We start from the raw sequence: 19,762 nt of genomic DNA, 5'->3' as shown, positions 1-19,762 counted from the left end.
AATGAACTACTCAATAACTCAATAACGGTTAAATACGTACTCTAGAGACGTTTCTCAACCCAGTTCTGGGGTTTTGATCTGCCCCCAGTTCCCCACACCCTGATTGAGAAGACTCCTGGGTCTGGGTCTAGTGTACAATACTAACAATACTACAATGTCATGTATGAACCAAATGGAAATGTTTGTTTATATAAATACAACCTCAGATGAACAACAACACACAACATATTCCACCGTCTCTTTACTTATTTAACAACAATGAAACATCCTACAATAAGACATGTCCACAATGTCCACATTCTCTGCTGTGCGATTAAAATGAGTAAAAGAGAAAGAAAGGTTTTGGGTGGTTCTGTATGCTTTGCTCTCATATATCTTTACAGTACAATATGATCAACACACCATAGTGTTAATCATATTAGAATTATATTATTATTGAATATCTCTCAATTTCTCTTACTGAAGATGTATATATATATATATATATATATATATATATATATATATATATATGTGTGTGTGTGTGTGTGTGTATATAATTAAGTTACATTTCTGAGTCTTGAGTTGTAAATTACTGCATTTAATAAAAACAATGTTTCTAAATATAAGTAAGGAATGTAGTTTTTAACTAATAGACAGAACAGGTCTAAATGTAAATAACTCAGGATTAAATTGATTATAAGTTCATAAATTAATCACCTCAGTTTTTTCTTTGTATTCACAAATAAACCCGTAAGCTGCTTCACTCCTGTGTCTCCGGGGTCGTTCCCTCTAAGATCCAGCTCAGTCAGGGCTGATGAGGGGCTTTTCAGAGCTGAAGCCAGAGCTGCATATCCTCCCTCTGTTATTCTGCAGAATGAAAGACTAAACACAGAACAAAAGACCAGAACATTTATTTCTAATTGTGACAACAATTCTCCTTCTTTTGAGAAGTTGTGAGATTTTTGTGTGATGAGAGTAATGCATCTCAGTAGATCTTACCTCAGCTTCTTCAGTTTACAGAGAGGATCCTTCAGTCCACTGCAGAGCTCCTTCACTCCTGAATCCTGCAGGTTGTTGGAGCTCAGGTCCAGTTCTCTCAGAGTGGACAAGGTGAGAACTGTGGCTAAAGCTGAACAGCTTTCTTCTGTTAGATCATCATCGTTGATCCTAAAAGCAAATGATGACATTTCACATTTAAATAGATATAAAAAGATAAAAACATGAAACCCATTCAGCTTCGCTAATATTTACTAAACTGAAAATAATTCAGTAAAATCGATTATTTCTTTTGAGAATATGATAATATAAAATGTTTTTATTCTGCTTGTTTCTGTAACTGCTACAACCAACATTTGGTACCATTTATATCAAATGTAAGGTGCAGGTACGTTTGAATGAACAGCTGCATTAAGCAGAGTGGCTCAACACAACAGTTGATCACTTCAGGACAAAGAACACTGAGGGACTTACCATCAATCTGTCATTTTAGTTGAACTATAAACTAATGGTGTGAATGGGTGTTGATAATGATATTAATCTGCAGAGATAAAAGCAATATCCCCTTGTTTCTGTACATTTATGATGAATATATCTATATATACACAACCTCTGTTCTTAAAAAGCCCAAAGCATCTCTGAAACATTCCTTTTAACTTCATCATGAATGTGAGGAGCTGAGCTGCTGGTATTCATTTTCATCACAAAAACGTGAATAAAACAAAAGGTCATTAAAAACAAGCAGTTTTTGCAGTCTGGTTTCCATATATTGACTAGAGTGAACATTACAGTGAGGAATGTCAACAATGACACAGTACATCCAACTTTCTATATCCAATATTTTCTCTTAGGTTTTCCACTACATGCACCTTTTAAAGAAAACCGTATTTATTATTGCAGGAACAGATCAGAATACTGACCGGAGTCTCCTCAGTTTACAGTGTGTATCCTGCAGTACAGCACACAGTAGTTTCACTCTGGAATCTCCTGAAGGTCCTGCTGGATTCCTGCTCAGTTTCAGCTCTGTCTGCAGCAGGATATTTATTCTCAGAGCTGAAGAAAGAGAAGTCCAGGCTTCCTCTGCAGCTGCCGTCTTCAACAGCCTGCAAAGCCAGGAGAACACATTCATTTGAACAACTTTATACCTCATTTGCTCTTAAATCTATTCCCAGATAACTATGAGGACAAATCAGAATATCTTTTTTGAAGATATTACTGTGAGTTTGAAGCTTATTAATCTCTAAACAAAAATGCTATCATTAATCATCTTAATAAAAAATTAAATTTCTCTTTCTTTGTCAGTGTTTGCAGAAGGGTTGCTTAAACTTGGCACACCATTAAGCGAAAGCGGGGGAGGAAACAGGGATCCGTGCTAGGCTAAAATCTAATGCTAGCCCATGTTAGCTTTTACCATCTCTTTTCTCCATCATTTGCTCACTCAGAAACTGGGCTCCCTCAGCTGAATCAATCTGAAGCTAAACTCACATCAGACCGGAAAACACTTATTACAACAAAACTAACCACCTACTTGCACATTTAGCAATGGATGTGATTAAATATAAAATGTGTAAAAGCCATGTTGTACTCCTGTACAAGACTGAAAACAGCACAATGATGCAAGACACTCCTGTCTCCTGATTTAAATATATTCAAATGCAGGCAGTATTTAAACAAAGAGAAACTTGTTCATTTGTATGGCTCCAGCTTTGGTAAAGGACTAGATAACCTGTGTTATTCAAGAAATGTACCATGTAACCAGGTAAAACACAGTAATGTAAGATTATATTTTTAATATATATCCAGAAAAATGCATCAAAGTTGAACTCTATAACTTTGTCTTTGTTTCTTTGTCTTTCTAAAATCTAAGACCAAATCAATTGTTGATAAAGTGATAAATAAAACCTGGGTCAACAGCTTATGTAGGAATGTGTTTAGCTCACCTCAGTGTCTTCAGTTTATAGGTCGAATTCTCTACTAAATCAGTGAGCTTCTTCACTCCTGAGTCTCCAGGGTCGTTCCCTCTGAGATCCAGCTCTGTCAGGTGTGATGAGGGGTTTGATTTCAGAGCTGAAGCCAGATCCTCATATCCTTCCTGTGTTACACTGCAGTCTGAGAGACTGGAGAAAAGAGAAATGTTACAGTTAAAACTTCAATTCAAATGTTTAATGTATCCTTCTGAGACTGAGTAACACACTAACTTTAGTTTAGCAAGTCTGCAGTCCAAAATCTTCAGTAGGTTACAGATCTTTTTCACTCCAGGGTTTCCTAGTTTATTCTCACTCAGATCCAGCTCTTTCAGGTGTGAGGGATTAGAGGAAAGAGCTGCTGACAGAGCAGCACAGCCTTTCTCTGTAATACTGCTGTTATTCAGCCTGCAAAGGACAAAAGCACAAGGTATTTTTATATATGCATAGCTGTTACCACTAGATTTATAGTAATAAAAGTAAACACCACAGATTATGATAACTTTGTTTGTAAAACATAATAAAGTTTAATTTACTACAGTTTAATTTTAACATGTCATGATGAGCCAAAGCCCTAAAGTTGTACATAAAATCTCATGTCAGTCCTATTGTTAACATGCAGTAAACTTCATACACTGTATTCTGAAATACACACTAACTTCAGCTTCTCAGTCCTGCAATGTGAATCCTTCAGTAGAACAGAGAGCTGTTGAATTTCCACGTCTCCGTTCATTTTCCCATTGAGATCCAGCTCTTTCAGAAGTAATGGATTCCTTCCTAAAGCTTTATTCAGATAATCACAGACTTTTTCTGCATCAGCGCTTAACAGGCTGGAAAAAGAATAGTAATAAATCATTATTATCAACACTAGACAGCTCACTTCCCAGTTTTACTTCTGTGGCTGGAAAGGATGTATACAGCAGTATGAATACAGCTTGTTTCAAGTGTGAAGGCATAAGACAGGTGTCTTGTATTTGGTATTTTGGCAGCATATTAAAGGTACAGTGGCTATTAGTGCTCCTGTGTGAAAAGCAAGGGTTTTTATTTTTTTCTTTATTCTCTTTCTATTACATAAAACTTCCTGAATATTACGATTATTGTTTCATGCATGCACAAAATACCCTTAACGTGTTTCGGATTCATGGGGCAGAAATGTTTTGCTTTGCAGGCCATATCACACTTCTTGTGATATGGTTCTTGAGTTGCTTTGCATTTAATAAAAATGGGTTAATAATTAACAACTATATTCATAAACATGGTGGCATTGTTAATGTTCCCCAGTTATTTCACACTGAAGATGTACGATTGTGATCAGAAGTATATATTGAGTATGCCATCATGGACAATGAAGGTTATGGCAATGATGGACCTTCAGTGATTTTCTTTTAACTGTTTTATTTTCTAGAGCAGAATGAGTGATATTATACATCTTTAACAGAAACAAACAAGAATTCGGTAACAAGTCTGAATTATTTTTGGGGTCTGAAATCAACACAGGGTCAACATAAAAAAAAAAAAAACATCACACCTAATATTTGTGTAAATGTCTCTTAGCAAGTTGCAACTTGACCAGACACTTTGGGAGCCATCAACATGCTTCTGGCAGAATTCTGGTTGAATTTGGACGGCCCCAGAATTCAGGACGGCACCAGAGCATGATGCTCCCACCACCATGCTTAACAGTTGGTTCAGTATTATTAAAATTGAATGAGGTCTTCAACTCTACGAACACTGTACCAACTGGTAAGCATGCTGGTAGCACCTTTACTCCTCAAACATAGCTCTGGTCATTGTGGCCAAGCAAAAGTATCTTTTTCTCATCTGGCCAAAAAACTTTCCCTCAAAAGGCTTTTTCTTTGTCCATGTGGTTCAGCTGCACCCTTTAGTTAAGGTTGACAGTGTTGATTTTGGAGCAGGAGCTTTTTTCTTGGATGGCAGCCGTTCAGTCCATGGTGATGTAAAATTGACTTGAGTGATGACAGGGACACTGTTTTAAGTGCTGTCGATCAAACCTTTTTTATGTGGCACAGCTACCAGTTGTAGTGAATCATGATCACTAAAAGGAAGAAGTCTTGGTCTTGGCAAAGTAAAAGACATTTAGGTACATTCTGCACCACTGAAATAATAATCTAAATAGGCATATGGATATCTGGTATGTATAATTTTGAACCTGTGTTGTTTTAATGCTTTTGTGTTTTATGCATCTTTAATGGTTTCTTTTAAATATTAATGCTGTAACTCATTCTGCTCCTCCAAAAAACAATTTAAAGAAATCCCTGAAAGTCAAATATCAGCATGTAATGTATGCCCATGAGTGAACTCAAACTATTCACTTTAAGTTTATATAATGAAAAACCACATGTCTAAAATATTTCTTGTATAGATCTGTATACTAGTAGTGCATCACCTCAGTGTCTTTAATCTATGGTTTGGTTCCTCTAGTAGAACAGTCAGAAGCTCCACTCCTTTTTCTCCAGGGTTGTTTCCTCTGAGATTTAGCTCGATCAGGTGTGATGAGTTTGATTTCAGAGCTGAAGCCAGAGCCTCATAGCCTTCCCCTGTTACACTGCAGTCTGAGAGACTGGAGAAAAGAGAAATGTTACAGTTAAAACTTCAATTCAAATGTTTAAAAACTTCCATTCAAAGGTAAATTTCAGAGCTGAAGCCAGAGCCTCATAGCCTTCCCCTGTTACACTGCAGTCTGAGAGACTGGAGAAAAGAGAAATGTTACAGTTAAAACTTCAATTCAAATGTTTAAAAACTTCCATTCAAAGGTAAATTTCAGAGCTGAAGCCAGAGCCTCATAGCCTTCTTCAGAGATGCTGCAAACACTAAGACTGAAAGTACAGAGATAAAATCAGAAAATAAAACTTAACAGAAAATGTTATGAGCTTCTCCTGTATGTTATGCCTTGTTAGTCCACTACTTCTAGTACTATTAAAACTGAGAAATAAGAAACCAGCAATCTGTAAAGTTGACCAACCCCACCACAGCCGCATAAACTATATGCTCTCCAGTTCATGTATTAATGTAAAAAGTACAAAAATGTTAAAAAGTGATTAAATGACTTGAATGGTAATGGTACTGGTAGGTAAACAGTACCTAAAGCTTTCATCTTATATTGAGAGGAGAAGCTCACCTTCGTATGTAAAGTATTTTACGATTTTGCTTCTTTATGCACTGTTAAAGAACAAAAACTAAGATCTTATAAGAGAGAATCCTTTACCTTTATTCTTCATACTCTTGGATAATACTAAATATTAATAAAGTAGTAAAAATAAAAACATATTAAGTAGAAAAACTTCACTCACTTCACTTTTTCTAGTTTGCAGTTTGATAGAAGATCAATGAGCTGCTTCACACCGGAGTCTCCCACACTATTTTTACTAAGCCCCAGCTTTTTCAGATGTGAGGGGTTTGATTTCAGAGCTGAAACCAAATAAGTGCTGCCTTCTTCTGTAATATTACAGTCACACAGCCTGTAGAGAGAAACAACAGTTTCTGTAAAATCTCTATTGAATAATTTACCTTCTCAGAGAGAATTAACATCTTCTGAACACTGCCACGTCATACTTTTATCTAATGTTAAACATTCAACTGCACAGAACTGCACAAAATCATTCATATTAGGACTCCAGACTTTTTTAAACAATTGATGTAACTTTAAATCACAACATACTGCAGGTTTGAGAGTTTGAACTGTGTATTCTCCAGCAGATCACACAGGTGCTTCACTCCAGAGTTTTCCAGTTTATTCTGACTCAGATCCAGCTCCATCAGGTATGAAGGATTTGAACAAAGAGCTGATGATAGAGCCTCACAGCCTATCTCTGTAATCCTGCAGCTATTCAGCCTGCAGAGAGTGAGAGCAGAAAGGCTTCAGTTATTGGGTAACAAAACCTTGTATATCACATGTTTGTCACATCTCATACATTTTTAACTTTTATATCATGTCATGCCCTTCCTTTCTCAATGGGTATGTTACAAAAAAGCACAAGCTATTGCCAACACAGAGCTCTGTGTGTTTTAATTTAACTGAGTTTATTTTAAATAATAAAAACTGACTTTAATTTCACAGGTCTGCAGTGTGAATCCTCCAGCACGGCAGAGAGCTTCTTCATTTCTGAGTCTCCTTGTATTCTCCCACTCAGATCCAGCTCTGTCAGCAGTAAGGGGTTTATTCTTAGAGCTTTAGTAAGAGAAGCACAGATTTCCTCTGCTGCAGGGCTTTTCAACAGCCTGGAGAGAGAGAAAGAATATTTTCAGTGTGAAGCAAATCACAGAGGCTTACATTCTGACCCTGGATAAACATATATAGCAATGAGAGGCATTCAGAGAGACATTCACACCACAGTCTTTGTCATTCCACTAAACTGAAAAACTAGACACTGTACTTTTAATGAGCCGGAGGCTTGGTTTACTGCTCTCCTTTTTTTGCTGATCAAACATTTGTACTGCTTCCGTAATATGCTCTCACCTCAGTTTGTTCAGTTTACAGTTTAAATCCGTTTGTAAATCACTGAGCAGCTTCACTCCTGTGTCTCCAGGGTCGTTCCCTCTGAGATCCAGTTCTATCAGGTGTGATGAGCGATTTGATTTCAGAGCTGAAGCCAGAGCAGCATATCCTTTCTGTGTGAGGTCATTGTCACTGACACTGGAAGAAATGAAGAGAATTTCAATAATGAAAAGTTATCTCACAAATATTAACCTTTTATTATGGAGGTCATTACTGCTTACAATTTGCTAATAGCTTCCTCAAAAAACAAAGAAATGCTGCTGCTATAGCACCTTTGCCAAGTGTGGCAGCATCACTTAAGTAGATGAGAGAGAAACACAACCAAACCTACTTATATTCCATATAATATAATCAGATTTCTCACACCAAAAGTGTATAATTGCTTAAAGCAGGTATTGGACAAAATGCAACTGAATTCAAAATGCAAAAGAATCCCAACAATGACTTTTTTAGAGTTTAAAAAAAATAATCAATCGATCAATTAATGGAGAAAATAATCAAAAGATCAAATGATTTTTACATAAAAAAATACTTAAACATTCATTCATTAATACATTGTTTAAACTACAGTAATTTTGTTTTGTTCAACCAAAACCCTGTTTTCATTCCTTTAAGGGTGAGTTTATAATAATAATAATAATAATAATAATAATAATAATAAAAAGAGGAAGAACAAGAACGTCTAGAGGATGAATTGTCAAATGATGTATAGCAATATCATTAAAAGTGATATTTCTGAGACGGTAATCTCATATCGTTGCTACCCAGAAGATCAGAATCAGGGTCGATTCAAGCATATTTGAATATATTGGGTATTGGCTATTTTAATTACAGTCCAGTTCTGAGTCTTTGTTGCGTTCAGAGCGCCATCTGGTGGCCTCAAGGTGGCATTAAGGGACATTATAGCCCTAGAGTCTGCAGTGTGGAGCTATTTTACAGTAGAACATAATATAAAACAGACCATAATATCTGACCCTTTATAAAACTCTCACTGAAACTCTCTGTTTTACTGGCGGGAGAACCACAACAACAACAACAACAACAACAACAGATATCAATCCAGAGTGTGTACCACTACACACACACAGGAAGTGGCCTGCAGTGTTGTAAAGGAGCTGAGAGCTGATTGGTCAGGGAGGATTGACTGGATTATTAGATATTAAACACTATAAAACAGTTACTTTATGTAAACAGTCACTACTAAACTAAACCAAGCAGTCCAGAATGTCTCATTATAGACACCGATCCTTATAAAAAGGTGATTTTACTGAATTGTACTGATTTCACTTAGCTTGTTGCTAATTAATTTATTTGCTATTAAAAACACAAATACATTTTAATGTGCTGTTAACATGTCGAAGTGCTTTTAACATGTTTTTTTTTTATATATATTCCATGTGACCATTATTACGAAGGTGTTGATATATTAAATTTTCATCTATAAACAATAATAAGAACTCACCTCAGCATTTGCAGTTTACAGGATGGATTTTTTAGTAGAGCACAAATCTTCTTCAGTCCAGAGTCTCTTATCTTATTCCCACTCAGATCCAGCTCTCTCAGGTGTGATGGATTTAAACAAAGAGCTGATAATAGAGTAGCGCTGCTTTGCTCTGCGATACCACTGTCCTTCAGCCTGCATACAGAGAATTATGGTGGAGAAATGTCCATAAAATGAACAAAATTCCAAATTAGGAAATAACTACATTCACTTCCCATTTTACAATTAAAGACATTAATGATGAGATTAATCAAAAGTCATTACTTCAGTTTCTGAGTCCTGCAGTGTGAATCCTTCAGTAGATCAGAGAGCTTCTTCATTTCTGAGTCTCCTTGTATTCTTCCACTCAGATCCAGCTCTGTCTGCAGTAAGGGGTTTATTCCTAGAGTTTTAGTCAGATGATCACAGAACTTCTCTGCAGCAGAGCTTTTTAACAGTCTAAAGAGACAAAAAGATCATCACAATTTCAGATACAATAGTGCATACATGCTTTTAAACATTGGTTTGATAAAGTCTAAAATCATGAATTTATTTGGAAAGTCTCATTGTTCATTACAGACACTACATGGTCATACTAATACTTAAATATTGGAGATAGAACTGTCTTTAAGGAGGCCAAATACAGACTGGAGAAAGGGATTAGAGCTGCGAAGAGCAAGTACTCAGAGCAGCTGAACAGACACATCACTGCTAACGACCCATCTTCAGCCTGGAAAGGCCTACAGCTTCTCACTGGTCACAAGGTGAGAAAGACCCCCCTCCTCCTGAACGACCGACACCTCACCAACGACCTGAATGAGTTCTACTGCAGATTTGAACTCACAAAAGACAATCGGACCGTCTACCACCCATCACCCCCCTCCACCTCCACCCCCACACTGGCCCTCTCACCTCTGCCTCCTGCTCATCTCTGCATCAACCGGCAGGATGTTCACAGGCTCTTCAGCAGACAGAAGGTGAGGAAAGCCCCCGGGCCCGACTCAGTCTCTCCATCCACCCTAAAACACTGCTGTGACCAACTAGCTCCAGTGTTTACAGACATTTTTAACAGATCACTGGAACTCTGCTCTGTTCCAGCCTGCTTCAAAACCTCCACCATCATTCCAGTTCCCAAGAAATCCACCATCACCGGACTGAATGATTACAGGCCTGTCGCCCTGACCTCTGTAGTCATGAAGGTCTTTGAACGCCTGATCCTAGCCCACCTGAAGTCCATCACAGATCCCCTGCTGGACCCCCTGCAGTTTGCGTACCGAGCAAACAGGTCTGTCGATGATGTGGTCAACCTGACCCTGCACTTTATCCTGCAACATCTCGACAGCCATGGAAACTATGCTAGGGTTTTGTTTGTGGACTTTAGCTCGGCCTTTAACACTGTTGTGCCGCAGCTTCTTCAGGCCAAGCTCTCCCAGCTGTCAGTGCCAGACTCCATGTGTCGGTGGATCGTGGATTTTCTGACAGACAGGAGACAGCAGGTGCGGCTGGGGAAGCACAATTCAGACCTCCGGACACTCAGTACTGGAGTCCCTCAGGGTTGTGTTCTTTCACCCCTTCTCTTCAGCCTCTACACTAATGATTGTGTCTCCAAAGATCCAGCTGTAAAGATCCTGAAATTTGCAGATGACTCCACTCTGGTGGGCCTCATAGCCAACGGTGATGAGTCTGCTTACAGAAAGGAAATTGAGCAGCTGGTGTCCTGGTGCAGCAACAACCACCTGCTGCTAAACACAGAAAAGACTGTAGAGATGGTGGTGGACTTCCGACGCAATCCACCCACCCTTCCCCCCCTCCACATCAACAACACTGCAGTATCAATGGTGGAGTCACTCAAGTTCCTGGGCACCACCATTTCCAGAGACTTGAAATGGGAGAAAAACACCATCTCCATCATCAAGAAAGCTCAACAAAGAATGTACTTCTTGAGACAGCTCAAGAAATTCAACCTGCCACAGACCCTGATGATCCAGTTCTACACAGCGATCATCGAGTCCATTATCACAGCCTCCATAACTATCTGGTTTGGTTCCTCCACCTCACAAGAAAGAACCAAACTCCAGCGCATCATCAGGACAGCAGAGAGGATCATAGGATGTAACCTGCCATCACTTCAGCAGATCTACTCCAGCAGGATGAGGAAGCGGGCTGGCAAGATTACATCTGACCCCTCACATCCTGGACACCTCCTCTTCCAGACACTCCCCTCGGGTAGAAGACTGCGGTCCATCAAAACCAGCACAACACGTCATGCTAACAGCTTCTTCCCCAGAGCTGTAGCGCTCCTCAATCACAGTGGTCACCTCCCACTGTAAACCTCTAAACTTACAACTGAACTGTACCAAACCGGACTGAACAGTTATTTGCACTCTGCCTATTTTGCACTATGACTATTTGCACACCTGTACAGATGTCCTTTTCTTTTCTGTAAATATATTTTTCAGCTCTTTATTACCTTTATTACCTTTAGTACTTTCTACTTTTTTTAATTTATCCCCTACCCTATTTATTGTTTAGTGTCATTTTCCTTTAGTTTAAGACTGTGTTCTGTGTTTCTTTGTTACTTGTCATGCGTGTTGCTCTCACCAAGACAAATTCCTTGTATGGGTAACATACTTGGTGAAATAAAGAGATTCTGATTCTGATTCTGATTCTGATTAAATACACATAAGAAAATAAAATAGATATTGAGCATAAACACTGATGTATTTTTATATAAGGGCTAGGTCAGGAAGTGGAAAGACAGAGAGGAAAACCTGAGAGAATATATGAATGTGTGTACTTCACAAAATAAAAGACTGGCCAGTAGTTTTACATGTGAACATAGGACACTCTTGACCTTGAAGAAGCACAGATGACCGGTGGATTTACACTCCTGTGACTAATAACTAAGAAAATGGCAGGAACTAATCCCAAAATAAAAACAACCTTATGTACATCATACTTTATACAACATTATACATTCTAATATTATACACATATCCTCTCATGTGGGAGAAAGGTCCATGTTATGTTTAGCTCTCTTCTGATGGGAGGAGTTGTTACACTTTAGCTTAGATTTGTATACGTTCAAAATATACACATTTCCCAAATACACCTACTTCAGTGTCTTCAATTTATGCTGTGGATGCTCTAGCAAGCGATGAAGGCTCTTAACTCCTGCATCTCCAGGATCGTTCCCTCTGAGATCTAGCTCGATCAGGTGTGATGAGGGATTCAATTTCAGAGCTGAAGCCAGAGCAGCATATCCTTCCCCTGTTACACTACAGTCTGAAAGACTATCATACAAAAGAAAGAAACATTCTTTAGCATCAACACAGAAACTCTGCTTAACTCCTTGTGCTTTTGTGTGCTGTCTGTTTATCTGCTAAAGCTTTCTTCTCCTTGCTCTGAAATATTTTTTCTTGCCAGTGTCACACCGGACTTCACTGGGGCTTGGATTTGGGTCTCTATTAAACTCCTTTTATTGTCTATTTTTCGACTCATACAACACATTTTGTTTATTTAGGAAAAAAAGTGATAAGCATTGTTCTTAAAATACCTACAACAATATGTAAAATGATGTGAGGAGGAGATTTCTGGGTGCAGGTATATTCTACAGTGGATTTCATGAAGATTCAGTCTATATGAAGCTGTGTGTGTTATTTGTATGCATCTTACTCCAGTTTCTGTAGTTCACACTGAGGATTCTTCAGTACAGCACAGAACTGCTCCACTCCCACATTCGATAGTTTATTCCCACTCAGATGCAGCTCTACCAGGTGTGAAGGATTAGAATTCAGAGCTGAAGACAGAGCTGCACAACCTTCCACTGCAATACTGCTGGAATTCACCCTGTAATCAGAGGTCAGTGGAGGAGAGAATTACTGAAACATATTGCTTATTTGTCTTGAAACAAGTAAAGTGAAACAATAGTTTCTTAAATCTTCAAACTTCTTTGTTCTACAACAATAATTATTGAACAGAAACACTCCATACTTCAGTATCTGAGTCCTGCAGTGTGAATCCTTTATTAGATCAGACAGCTGCTTCATTTCTGAGTCTCCTTGTATTCTCCCACTCAGATCCAGCTCTGTCTGCAGTAAGGGGTTTATTCCTAGAGCTTCAGTAAGAGAAGCACAGATTTCCTCTGCAGCAGAGCTTTTCAACAACCTGGACAAAAAAGATTGTCACAATTTTAGATGTAATAGCGCATACATGCTTTTAAACACTGATTATATAAAATATATAAATTATATAGATTAAAATGATGAATTTATATGTAGTATCATTGCTAACTACAGACACTACATGGTCATACTAATTCTTGAATATTTTTATAATGGTATAAAGCAGGTCACCTCAGTTTCTTCAGTTTACTGTTTGGACACTTTTGTAAATCAGTAATCAGCTCCACTCCTTTACTTCCTGGATCGTTCCCTCTGAGATCCATCTCTACTAGATGTGATGAAGGGTTGGATTTCAGAGCTGAAGCCAGAGCAGCATATCCTTCTTCTGTTACACTGCAGTCTGAAAGGCTAGACACAAAACATGCTGGCTTTACAAAAACAACATGTTTGGAGTTTGTGTATTAAATGATAAAATGACCTGCATAATGTAACGGCATCGTTCAGTTTACTGTTTACTGTTTTTATTTAACAGAACTCACCCCAGTCTCTTTAGGTTACAATACTGATTGGTCAGTAGAGCACAAACATGTTGCACTCCAGGGTTTCCTAGTCTATTCATACTCAGATCCAGCTGTTGCAGGTGTGTAGGATTTAAACAAAGAGCTTCTGATAGGGAACAACAGTCTTTTTCTGTAATGCTGCTGTTATTCAGCCTGTAAACAAATAGATGATAAAGAAAAGATCATTCCGTTACTTTGCTTAACAAATACTGACATGAAACAGTCATGAAAGGTAGCTTTCCACTTGCACTACTCAGAAACACAGGATGAGCCTGACTGACTTCAAGAGGGCACTATATCAAACTTTGAGTCATGCCCCCAGGACCCCTTTAGCTCTGTGACCTCAGCTTGACTCACATTTAATAAATAAGGCACTTATCATGTAGCATCCATCAAAACTCAGTGTATCCTGCTCTGTTTAAGATATCAAATGGGAAACCCTCCTGATTTCTTCCTAAATTGTTATGCTAAACTGCTTTGATTTGTTTAGATTTATATCTATTTTTAAATCTGTAGCACAAAGATGCAAACGTCATTGTCCTGCTGTTACCAACTTTTAAAATATTTGTCAGTTTTTAACCATGAAATATACCAGTTAACACCTTAATTGTTCATGGACTTCAACAAATGAACAGATGTTCATTCAAAGTTGTGCCCTTTGAATCTTAAACAATAATAATTATTATAATTATTTAACAGAAACACTCCATACTTCAGTATCTGAGTCCTGCAGTGTAAATCCTCCAGTAGATCAGAGAGTTTCTTCATTTCTGAGTCTCCTTGTATTCTCCCACTCAGATCCAGCTCTGTCTGCAGTAAGGGGTTTATTCCTAGAGTTTTAGTCAGATGATCACAGAACTCCTTTGCAGCAGAGCTTTTCAACAGCCTGAAAGACAAATCATAAAGGATTTCCTTACAATGTTATATTTTACTGACTATCCCGTCCATAGTCTTCTTATTCTGATATTTCACTGTATAGACTGTGCAACAGACTTTCTCTGCAGCAGAGCTATTCAACACTCTGGAGAAAAGGGCAAACACTGCTATGAATTTTATTCATATGCAATTAATTACATTAAAACCCATTTTAAAAGATGAGTGAAGGTATTTTGTAAAATAAATCAAAGGAACGAGGGAAGTTTATAAGCTGGTTTTAACAGTAGGTGACTGATTGATTTAACATCTCTGGAACAAGCATTTTTATGCCAATAATTCAAATATCTACCCCAGTTTGTTCAGTTTCCACTTTGGATTCTTAACTAAATCAGTGAGTTTCTTCACTCCGGTGTCTCCAGGATCGTTCCCTCTGAGATCCAGCTCTGTCAGCGGTGATGAGGAGTTTGACTCCAGAGCTGAAGACAAATATGTATATCCTTTCCCTGTTATACTGCAAGATGAAAGACTAAACAGAGGACAAAACATAGTTATGCTTGGCAGAATAACCTAATCACCACATATATTTCTATGTCTGTAGGCCTAAAATGAATCCTCTGCATATGCTTATTGTCAATGTCTGCAGGATTCTCAAAACAGTGGCACCAAAAAAACAGGCTGCCATAAAGTAGCTTACTGTGATGCATACATCCCATACCCATGAGTAATTAAGCCTGTTACGAAACATCTTAAGAAATATCCTAAATACATTAATATCAGCTAGAAGACAATCATTTTATTATAGGCTCTTAATAATTAGACAGTAAATGACAATAATATTCAAATATAACAATTATGTATAAAATGTAAACAAATCTTTAAAATCTTTGAAAATTGAGATTTTATTTTACATTGTACATGGAAAGAGACCAGTTAACACTAATGCTGAACAATAAGCACCCATAAACCACATTCAGTGAGTAACAACCTTTAGTTCAAAATTTTGGGTTTAAACACAAATGTTTAAAAGTACAAGCTGCCAGACACCACTGTGGAGGGAACAGACTGTCACTTATACTTTTAGTTTAGTGCTTTAAAAGTCCTTCTTTTACCCTCTGTGTGCTGAACAGGCCCGTTATATAGATTATACAACATTATAACATATATACTGTAGATATAGATAAGCTCACCTCAGTGTCTCCAGTTTACAGGCTGGACTCCTTAGTCCTTCAGAGAGCAGCTCTACTCCAAAGTCCTGTATGGGATTGTTGCTCAGATCCAGCAGAGTCAGATTAGAGGATTCTGAGCTGAGAACTTGGAGCAGAGCTGAACAGCTTCTCTCAGTCAGGTTACACTCACTGAGCCTGAAAGTAAACGTGAGACAGAAAAAGTGCTCAAATCTCAAATCTTGTATAAATTTAAAAATTAATATGTCATTAATTAGTCAATAAGTTATTGTTTTAATTGATCAATTAAACTAGTGCAGAGTGTGACAGTAACGTACATTTTGTACATTTTGTAGTTATGTTTTTGTTTTTTATTGATGTAATATCAGGACTTTATGAACCCAGGAGGCACTAAAAATTGCGAATCTTTGTGAATCCAAAAAAAAGGCAATGTATCATTGCTCTGTATGCAATAGTGTTATAATGTGTTGTAAATGTTGGCTGTCAACATGCCAACACCAGTGAACCATGAATGGTGGAGAGAGTCCATACTGTGTGCAAAATCCACAAAAATAACATTGCATTTTGTGTGCAAGACATTGGTTCCACATGTTGTAATTAAATCATGAATAAATCATATTTAGTGTGTAATATTGTATCATTTAGTTTCTTAGTGTTTATATTCATTAGCCATATAGCCAGGTTTGAACACAAGCGTTTAAAATACAAGCTGTACTTTCCTGACACCGCTGTGGAGGACTTGATTTAGAGCAGTCCTTTTTTTACTTCTACTTTCACCTTCTGTGTAAAATATACCACAGCATTATAATGGCAATTGCTCACCTCAGTGTCTCCAGTTTACAGGTTGGACTCTTCAGTCCTTCAGAGAACAGTTCTACTCCTAAGTCCTGTATGGGATTTTTGCTCAGATCCAGCAGAATCAGTGTAGAGGACACTGAGCTAAGAATGTTGCGCAGCCCTGAACAGCTTCTCTCAGTCAGGTTACACTCACTGAGCCTGAAAATAAACGTAACACAACAGAGCACCAACAATCTCTCATTTTTATCCTAATATTGTTTCACAAATTTTTCATGAGTTCATTCTAAACCTCAGAACTTTTACAATCAGCACATTCGTATGACTATATGGCTATATTGCTACAGTATGCTGCCATGCTTGTTCTTTATCAGCATGATCTGTGTGTAACATCTGAGAAAAGGGATGGACACAGAGCAAACACTGCATCAAACAAACTGAAAGAGGAAAAAAGGCAAAACAGAGATCGGTACACAGACATTACTGGGACTAATGGTTAGAATGAAACTGATTTATTCTGGCCTGATGCCAAACAAATTTCAATCACAGACAGATTTCCAATAAAATCATGTGAGTCTTGTTGGAATTGCAGCGCTCTCCAGTCATCATAATTATCTGGTGTAAGTAAATTTATGATGTATATGTTATATAGACATGTCTCTAAATGTAAGCATAAATTCTAGAATGTAAATGAACTGTTAAAAATCTGAAGATTTCAGTCTTGGCTTGCACAGACTGTGACGCTGATATTGTGAATTATTGAACAGTAAAACTCAGGATGTAAAAAATGAGACGGGGCTTGAGAGGTTTACCTGTATTACTGATCAGGAGAAACAGGAGTTACTTACAGAGCCGTTGTGGCTTCCTGGACCACCGGCAGCAGTCTGTTAAGACACTCCTCTGATCTGATGAACTTCTGTAAGTCAAACACTTCCAGCTTCTCTTTTGATGTCAGCAGCACAAAGACCAGCGCTGACCACTGAGCAGGTGAGAGTTCAGCTTCAGAGAGACTTCCTGAACTCATGTAACTCTGGATGTCTTTCTCTAGAGAGTCGTCGTTTAACTCATTCAGACAGTAGAACAGATTGATGGACCTCTCTGGAGACGGGTTGTCCTTAAACTTTAGCTTGATGTACTCGACTATCTCCTTTCTGCAGTCAGACCTGCTTCCAGACTGGGTCAACAGACCTCGGATAAGCTTCTCATTAGACTCCAGTGAGAGGCCCAGGAGGAAGCGAAGGAAGAGGTCCAGGTGGCCATGGTCACTCTTCAAAGCCTTGTCTACTGCAGTCTTGAGAAATTCAGTGAGCTCTGTGGTTTTGCTCTCCACTGATGTGGACTGTTGGTCAAAAACATTCTTGTGGTCATTTCTGAGAGATATGTATGCAAATACTGCAGCGAGGAACTCCTGAATGCTCAGATGGACAAAGCTGAAAACTGTGCCGAGAAATTGCAAGGTCTCCTGAGTGCACAGTCCTGAGTATACGGATATCTTACTGGGGTCAATCCCACATTCTTCTAGATCTTCTGTATAGAATATCAGGCTGTTTTCTTCCAAGTGCTGAAAAGACAACTTTCCCAGCGAGTTAATGGCTTTTTTATCCCACGGTATGTCCAAGACATTCTTTCCAGAGTACTTCTTGTTCGCCTGTTTGGCCTGGAAGATCAGAAAGCATGTGTACATTTCTGTCAGTGTCTTCGGTGTTTCTCCACTCTCTGTTTCTTCCAGAATTCTCTGAAGCACAGTGGCTGAGATCCAACAGAAGACTGGGATATGACACATGATGAAGAGGCTCCTCGATTCTTTAATGTGCTCAATTATTTTTGTAGCCAGGTTCTCGTCACTGATTCTCTTCCTGAAGTATTCCTCCTTCTGCTGATCATTGAAGCCACGCACCTCAGTCACCCGGTCAACACACTCAGCAGGGATCCTACTGGCTGCTGCTGGTCTAGTGGTTATCCAGATCAGAGCTGAGGGAAGCAGATTTCCCTTGATGAGGTTTGTCAGCACAACATCCAGTGAGGCTGATTTACGGACATCGTTCAGACTCTTATTTTTCTGGAACATCAAAGAAAGTTTACATTCATCCAGTCCATCAAGAATAAACATGATTCTGTTCTGATCTGTTAATATTAGTCCTTTTGTCTTTGGGAAAGAAAAACAGATGATGTCCATCAGACTGTGACGTCCCTTCTTCAAGTTCAGTTCCCGGAAAGGAAGTGGAAATATGAACTGGATGTCCTGATGATCTTCACCTTCAGCCCAGTCCAAAATGAACTTCTGCACACAGATTGATTTCCCAACACCTGCAACCCCCTGTGTCAGCACAGTTCTGATTGGTCTGTCTTGTCCAGGTAAAGGTTCAAACATGTTTTTGCATTTTATTTGTACATCCTGCTGCATCTGATTTTTCTCAATACGTCTCACTTCATGTTCTTTGTTGACCTGTCCAGCTCCACCTTCAGTGATGTACAGATCTGTGTAGATCTTATTTAGATAGGTGGACTCTCCTTGCTTTGCAATTCCTTCACAAACATGATCAAACTTACTTATCAGTCCTTCTTTAAGTGGACGCTGTATAATTCCAATCAGCTCATCTAATGAATAAATAATTAAACACAGCAGAGAAAAAGAAGGTAAAATAGTTACAGAAACACGTACAGTCTTGTATTTTTACATATTTTTACTATTGCATATGTAATTATCTTATTTTGATGACTGTTAATCTCTTACTTTGCAGTGCAGTAGCAACGTCTTTATGATTCAACAGGTTTAGGAAATTCAGGGTCATGTTGAGCACAGTCTGTTTTAAATTCCACTTAATTTGCTTGACTTTTCTGTAGTAATCTGTGTTTTCCTTTCTCAAAAGTTTTTTATACATTTCCAGCTCATGCTTTATAAACACAATCATTTTGTCCTCGAGATCCTTTGGAAAGAATGCAGAGATAAGAAATGAATGAAATAATAACAAAAAATAACTATTAGAAACAACAACAACAACAAATATATTTCGGCTATGAACCCTGTCACACACTCTAACATCCTCATGAAGTGCCATCTGCAGGAGCCAGATGTTACTACCACCTTAAACATGCAAGGTGCTATTTGTAGTGCGGGGAGCTTAAATGCAGGCTTATATTTCAAAGAATTACATCCATGGAAAGGCCAAAAGAAGATTGCCAACACCCTGAAACTGAGCTGCAGCACAGTGGCCAAGATCATCCAGCGTTTTAAAAGAGCAGGGTTTACCAGCTCTGGTAAACTCCATGCCCAGGAGAGTTAAG

General features: G+C 38.3%; 1 protein-coding gene across 1 annotated transcript in view; it reads right to left on the bottom strand.

Annotated features, from left to right (window-relative positions):
* Positions 1-19,762, bottom strand: part of LOC140538943 (uncharacterized) — a 65,061-nt gene that overhangs the window by 2,668 nt on the left and 42,631 nt on the right. Inside the window, exons 9-28 of the mRNA XM_072661503.1 lie at positions 19,212-19,404; positions 17,326-19,075; positions 16,505-16,678; positions 15,686-15,859; positions 14,848-15,024; positions 14,335-14,508; positions 13,602-13,775; positions 13,294-13,470; positions 12,932-13,105; positions 12,614-12,787; positions 12,055-12,231; positions 9,224-9,397; positions 8,921-9,094; positions 6,622-6,795; positions 5,350-5,523; positions 3,602-3,772; positions 2,919-3,095; positions 1,899-2,081; positions 982-1,149; positions 700-864 (exon numbers count right to left, since the gene is read on the bottom strand). Coding sequence (XP_072517604.1) covers positions 700-864; positions 982-1,149; positions 1,899-2,081; positions 2,919-3,095; positions 3,602-3,772; positions 5,350-5,523; positions 6,622-6,795; positions 8,921-9,094; positions 9,224-9,397; positions 12,055-12,231; positions 12,614-12,787; positions 12,932-13,105; positions 13,294-13,470; positions 13,602-13,775; positions 14,335-14,508; positions 14,848-15,024; positions 15,686-15,859; positions 16,505-16,678; positions 17,326-19,075; positions 19,212-19,404 — 5,078 coding nt within the window. The remainder of the gene's footprint in view (positions 1-699; positions 865-981; positions 1,150-1,898; positions 2,082-2,918; positions 3,096-3,601; positions 3,773-5,349; positions 5,524-6,621; positions 6,796-8,920; positions 9,095-9,223; positions 9,398-12,054; positions 12,232-12,613; positions 12,788-12,931; positions 13,106-13,293; positions 13,471-13,601; positions 13,776-14,334; positions 14,509-14,847; positions 15,025-15,685; positions 15,860-16,504; positions 16,679-17,325; positions 19,076-19,211; positions 19,405-19,762) is intronic.

The sequence above is a fragment of the Salminus brasiliensis genome, chromosome 18, assembly GCF_030463535.1.
Source record: "Salminus brasiliensis chromosome 18, fSalBra1.hap2, whole genome shotgun sequence".
Classification (NCBI taxonomy): Eukaryota; Metazoa; Chordata; class Actinopteri; order Characiformes; family Bryconidae; genus Salminus; species Salminus brasiliensis.
The sequence above is the reverse complement of the archived record's forward strand: the minus strand, read 5'-3'. Positions and strand labels throughout refer to the sequence as shown.